This window comes from Cajanus cajan, chromosome 6 (genome assembly GCF_000230855.2).
Source record: "Cajanus cajan strain Asha chromosome 6, NIPB_CcT2T_4, whole genome shotgun sequence".
Lineage (NCBI taxonomy): Eukaryota > Viridiplantae > Streptophyta > Magnoliopsida > Fabales > Fabaceae > Cajanus > Cajanus cajan.
Genome location: NC_138522.1, coordinates 5,530,882 through 5,537,902, shown reverse-complemented (window position 1 = coordinate 5,537,902; position 7,021 = coordinate 5,530,882). Strand labels below are relative to the sequence as shown.

At 30.3% G+C, this 7,021-nt stretch overlaps 1 protein-coding gene across 1 annotated transcript; it reads right to left on the bottom strand.

Moving 5' to 3' along the window:
• Nucleotides 1-880: 880 nt before the first annotated feature.
• Nucleotides 881-4,242, bottom strand: LOC109796943 (ribonucleoside-diphosphate reductase subunit beta). The gene is made up of 5 exons (XM_020356805.3): nt 3,887-4,242; nt 3,540-3,788; nt 3,257-3,341; nt 1,337-1,415; nt 881-1,241 (listed from the first exon to the last, which is right to left on the bottom strand). Exons 1-5 carry the CDS (start codon nt 4,160-4,162, stop codon nt 1,178-1,180), a joined length of 753 nt encoding a protein of 250 aa, XP_020212394.1. The 5' UTR covers nt 4,163-4,242; the 3' UTR covers nt 881-1,177.
• Between the last annotated feature and the right edge of the window lie 2,779 nt (nt 4,243-7,021).

The following is a 7,021-nucleotide window of genomic DNA, read 5'->3' as shown; positions in this document are numbered from 1 at the left end:
ATTGCACTACCTACTGGAGCCGCAAAGTACAAGGTTACAAGAACCTTAAAATTAAGAGGCCTTACATCCACCCAACACCCCCCAAAAATTTCACTGAACCCTTTCCAAAATCAACCCAATCACTGAATCGTTTTTTCAGGCTTCGTTCCAAAATCAACTTGTTGGAAGGACTTTGTTGTGAAACTGATTGCTTCTGGGAGTTAATATACAAATCTTGAAAATGCAAAGAATCCAAAAATGCTGAGCTTCTCACTTTCCTGTAAATTTACATTGTTTATGGCATTTGCCCTATACAAAAATTTCGATACATGTCTGCAAATGAATCAAACAATTCTGAACAACTATGCAGGCAATGGTATTCAAATCTTCAATTTGTTGTAATGGGTGATAGCACTCATCGGCCTATCAATAAGGAGTTTAAAATAATTAATAATACTACACTGATAGAAATCTCAACTCTTAAGGGGTTAAATTTGAAAAAGTTTATATCATAACCTTTTAAGACTTCAACCCATTGTCAAATGTCATGGTTAAATTGGGCCGTTGATTTATTTTATCTGAGGTTATGAGGATTGGGAGCATCCATGCACCCTCAAAAGTAAGGTGCTTTTGCAAACAGAATCGTGTTACAAAAGTGAAGGCGAGTTTTGGGGAATGATTAACATTATAGGACATGTAGACAATGGTAATTCTGATTTTTTTTTCTCGACATGCAATGAGAAATAATTAAAATTGTTGGTGCCATCCTCTCTAACTAATAAATACCACACGAGTCCAGACTAGACGATAACTCTGTGGTTGACTAGTCATAACCCTAACTGTCATTTATTCGTCACCTAACAGGAGCTCGTGAAAATGTTTAATACTCATAACAGGAAACTTTAGACCAACTCAGATTCATTATAACCAAACTTGGGATCAAGTGTAATGTTTACTTATAATTCTGCTACACTTCTTTCTAAGTAGATTATCAACTATGATCTATCATTCCCTGTTAAGAGAATAGTTAACTTCCTACGTAAACACTTAGGAGAGACAGCATTGCTCAGTGAATGACAATCAAGAGGAGACAAATGAGCAAAAGGGTACCCCTGGAGCAGGGCCACATCAGGGAGTTCCCAGTCACTGCAAATATCACAATCTGCAGATCACACAATAATTGCTGTTTCCAACACTTTCATTGATTTATGCTAGGCTGCTTCGGGAATACTGGGGAAAGTAGCTTCTCCAACTCCAGTAAACTACAACCAAATTAACGTGAGAAAAACTGAAGTATGATAATTGATAAACTTGTAATACCTAGGATGACACAAAGAAAATCTACTAATTCACTTACATCTCATATTTACGGTAGGCTTCATTTCTTTTGGCCAAGAACAAATCGCTATCTTTGGGCAGATTGCTTAAAGAACTACCTGAAAAAATTTATAGAGGGAAGATCATCACCTATAATTATAAACAGCATTAACATATTTCCCATAATATCCACACAATTCAATATACACATTTTTTTTCTTCTTTTAAGGTCTGACCTTGCTAGAATTAGAGATATGTTGATCAAAATTATGAAGAATGACCCAAATTGGAGAGGAAATAAATAAAATACAAGGACAAAGAAAACACCTGAGCTAGAACATCTCAAAAGTTTATTGCTTCAATGGATAAGTGTTTTAGTTCCATAATCCACGTGTTCTTTTTGTATGTAGGAAATTAGATATAGAAGAAGTAAATACAATTATAAGATTTCCTTGAGTTTAGCATTTGATTACACTCGTGTACTTGTGAAAGTACCATAGTAGAAATCACAAATGTAGGAGAGGGGGATCAGATAAGTAAAGGGAACATAAGTCCAGATCCCAATTAAAAATGTCTCAGTATTCATAGAAGGTAGGGCGCGTCTGTGGAATGATTGTTATTGAGATGATGAGAGGTGTTTTTCTCGTTTCATGAAAACTGGGAATGGAATTAATCTTACAAGCCAGCTATTAACTTCAACTCACTTGTATCACATTCTTTCTCCCATCATTTGAATTTTAAAAAACATTTTAGAAAATGTTACCGAACATGTTTTTTCATTTATGAAAGAGTCAAGAATAGTTTTGTTAAATAGCCGCTATAGTGGCGCTATAACGCCATTGCATTGCGGAATTCCTTGAATCGGTGATTAATTGCATTGTGGAATTCCTTGAATCTGCGATCATGACTCCAACCGCTATGGCGGCCACTATGGTGTCATGTTTGTAGCATGTATCCTACATCCTCTATGCCGAGTCTCTAACTGAACTTGGAGTTAATATTATGTCAATTTTTATGCATTCTATTATTATTTGCATACAACTAACATTTTTATACATATATAATTGATAAATGTCATATATTTTAACTGGTATACAATTTCCGCTATCTTCTATCCACTATATGATATAGCATAGTATTGGCTTTTCCGCCACTTTCTGCAATTCGCGATTGACAGTACTGATCAAGAATAACTTTCCTGACTATATAGTATTCTGAGAATGCCATTTCTTACGAAATATAATCATATACCTTGAAACACAAACTTACACTATTTATTTCACCAGTCGAGACAACAAAGAATAGTTTGGAGATAGACCAAATGTAAGAGCATAACTAAGATCTTTGAAATAAGTATATTCTACTAACCCACCCGAATTTCCCTCCTATGACAAAAGAAATAAACCCAAAGCAAGAAAAGTATCCCAATTCCCACAAGCCTATAAAAGGCTACAGCCTACAGGGGAGTGAGAAAAGCTTAAGAAATTGTATTTGTACCCATAGATACAGAGTAGCTCAAACCAAAATGGATTAAGATCTCCTGCAGTTCAATTTAGAACTGCATGAATATCAACCATCAATTAATATTTTAATTAATAAAATTTTGATAAAAAGAAATAAGTAAAAGGGAATGTACAGTGATCCGGTGAAAGATGAAACCGCACTGCATGCAGTTATTTTCCCAACTGTTGGGGATCCAAATCCAACAAAAATATATTGAAAACAGAATTAAATTGATTGCATATGCACAAAATTAAATTGATTGTACATCAAAATTTACACTTGTATTACTTTAAAAGCCTTCCTAATATGTTTTTTTTCCCACAAACAAGTTTCCAGTAATGTGCTCCTACATATAGGCTACTTCACAGATATGTGCCAATGTTGGCCGAATGCAAGTGAAACAAACATTCCTTTGCAAGAAACAGAGACAATTAGGGGTAAGATGAACAAAACATACATGTAACTGGGGCCGGGTGTTTCATCACCACATCCTTCTGAACCTTCAATGATGAGTCTTTGTCAGGCTGTTCTACACCTACACCCTGTCCAGGTAAACAAGTAGTAATATAATATATAAAGTCAACACAATTTTCACAAAACATTTAACAGGAAGGACGAATGTCATGTATCTAGAATAATAGATTGGTTTTAGCATTTCGTCCTTTTAGGAAGGACTAAGTGGACCTAAGAGGGAATGGGAAATAAGAATAGAATGAATCAAAAGAGAAAGAGTTGAAGACCTTCTTCTTTTCCCTTCTTTTCAGTATCTTCATATGGCATTTTTTGATGTAGTGCATCAAATGATATCTGGAATGTCTGGAGCACAACTGTTCCTGGACCTTAGGGTTATCCGTTAGCCAGTCAGAAATCTCCTTGGATTTAACCACCTCATCCTTATCCAAAGTCTCCAACCACGAATACACCGGAATCCACTGATCAGTGCGCTGAAACCGCGCGTGAGGAAGATCAAGCTGGGTGGCTTCCCTGTCCTGCAGCACACACATTGAGTGAGGGCTCTTCATGAGATTAGAATGTACATCATGCGTTATTTGCCTTTGAGGGTAACAAAGCGAGATCTGAATGGGACCTGATTGGGGAGTCTCATGCAATTCTGGAAGGAGATGAGGCGGTTGCAGAGATCGGGGCGAGGCATGGATCGGAGGCCTTCGGGGAGAGAGGCGAGGTTGGAGTCGATCCAGGCTTCCACTTCGGCCATGGCTACTTCCTTGGCCTCCGGGAACGAGCACAGCCACGCTCGAGCCATCGTCGCCCATTCTTCCGATTGCTGCTCCGGTTCTGGTTCTGGCTCTGGCTCTTGCTCTTGTAGCTGTGCCCTTACATTTGCGTCCCCCGAGTTCGACATGGGAAGGGTTTTAGAGCTTTCTCTTCCTCTTCTTCTCTACTTTGCTGAATTACTCAAACTTTGCACTCCTTAATTCAGGAAATTTTGCTTATTATGACTTTACTTCTCTCTTTTTAAAAATTAAATAAAATAACTCTGAGAAAATATTATATATATATATATATATATATATAATACACTTTTAATTATTTTATCGTATAATTATAATTAAAATATTTTTTATTGTGGAACTTTCTTTTAGATTTTTATTTAAAAAATATTTCAGTCTTTTTAAAACATAGTATTTTTTTATTTTGAGTGAATAATTTTAAAATTGTCATGTTAGATTTTATTATTAACATAAAAAAAATTATAAATATAATTAAATGATGTAAAAAAGAGTTTCATAAATTATGAAAAAATAATAATTTGATATTAATTTTTAAACATTAAATAATTGATTCAAGAATTTATAATTCAGTAATGATAAATCAATATTAATAAGATAATAAAAATAATAATAATGATAATTAATATATAAAATTAAATATTACATAAATATAATATCTAATTTTATGACACTAAAAGTTTAAATAAAATATTATTATAGATTAAAATATTTACTATATATTTAAAGTTCAAATTAAATATAATATTTAAGTTTAAATTTTAATAAAATATAATAATGTTCATCAACAATAATAAATATATATTAAGTATAAAAAATATTAAATTAATATAATATAAACTATAAAAACCTACAATAAGATATATATAAAAAATATAAATTAATATAAATGATTAAATTATATTTTTATTAAAAAATTATTTAAAATAATTTATTTTAATTTATAGTTTTACAAACATGCAATTTTGTTAGTATTAAAAATATTTTACATGAAGCTTTTAAAAAATTAATATTTTTAAAATGATCAATTCAAACAAGTTTCACATGATCTGATGATTGATTATGAACTAAAAAAATATTTTTAAACTGGTTCAGTTTAATTCTAAAACAAGTTAAGGATGCACTTCTGGTTAATAATTGAACTAGATATTAATCCATTCTAGTCTGGTTAGTGAAATTCAGGATTTGATTCAATTTTTTAAATAATATTATTTACACAATCTTTACATTGTTTATAATTTTTTTATTAAAATATTAATTTTTATAATTTTCATATAAATTAATGAAACAAATTTTTGAATAGATCAAAAGTTAAAAAATAAATAAATAACATTTAAAATAACAATAATTTGAAGCACTTTACACTATTTTGAAAACTCAATAACTCAATCTTATAGATATGTAAAATACAGGATTTCCAATTCTAGCAAGAAAAGGAGGGGAAACCGATACTCAATTTCAAGTGAGTAAACAAAATTTCATACTCGATATTATTGATACATAGAGAATTATGTAGAAAACCGTATTCGATGAAAGTCACATGTACAGCTTGGAAGTTTCAAGATCTACCTTACAATATAGGGCCAAAAAGGCAAAATAAATAATTTTAGCCCTTATAAAAGTTATATAAAAAAAATGATTCCTCCTTTTACACTATCAAAAAAAAATTCAACATTTAAAACGTCTTTTAAATAATAAAAAAAATTATTAGAAGATAAAGTGATTACTTCTATTATCATTTTCTCTTTAACTTTCCAACAAATTTTCAAAGTTGATTTATGAATCTTTTCACAATGTTTTATATGATTAAATTTTTAAATATCTTACTTTTTATATAATTTTTCTTTAACTTTTCAACAAATTTTCAAAGTTAATTTCTGAATCTTTTCACAATGTTTTATATGATTAGATTTTTTAAACATCTTACTTTTTTATATAATTTTTCTAGAAGAGTAATTTTATAATAATTTATGTTTTTCCTATGATAAACTAAAATAATTGTTTATACCTACTTTTCTTCTATCTCTACTATAAAAAAAAATGAAAGATTTAATTAAGATTAGAAATAAACTTTTCATAACTTAATCTTGCTTTTTCTTTGCACATAAACATAAAATAAAAATCATTATTTTTAAAAGAAAGTATTTAATTAAAATTTGAAAATTATATAATCAAAATTAATAATTTAAATTTAATATACTTTTATTACCTAATTTAAAAAATGTATTTTATTTTATTATATTCATATTTATTATTGATATATCAGACAACTTTCACTACACAAATACAATATATAATGAAAAATATTAAACGAAACATATTAGTACTAGTTCAAAGTTCGAAACTTCTCGCTATTAGCATTAGTTTAAAACTCAACATTATTAGTCAGCAAACAGGAAAAGTTATTTGGTCCACCAACTTTCACTCCATTATGTAGCTGTTCATTAACTTTTCTTCTTCTCCAAACACAAGTATAAAGGCTTTTGCCCTCTCAAGAGTGAAACTTTTCCATACAACTTTCACTCTCACACACATATATTTATGCCACTAACTTTTCCTCCATTACGTGGTTGACTTGTGAATTAAAGCATTTTATCCAACAAAGACAATACTAAAGAGTGGTCGAAGGAACTACTAAAGGCACAAACGCAGCATCCTCCACTTCCCATTTTACATTTGTTTTTCTATTTGCTTTGTAACAATCTCTCAAAGTTGTTAAAAAAAATAAAAGGATTTTAGGGTAAATTAATTCAATCACTAAAATGTTCCATTAAATTTAATTATTGTTAAATAAATTTGTGTACAAAACAAGTAGTTCTACTGTCCGAACAGTATTAGACTCAAAGTCAACTACTTTTTAAGTCTTAATCGAGATACAAGATTTTAATATTATTAAGATTATCTATATAAATCACACTACTCGTATAATTGGATTTTTTTTTAACATGTATTAGAATAATATTGCCTATCCT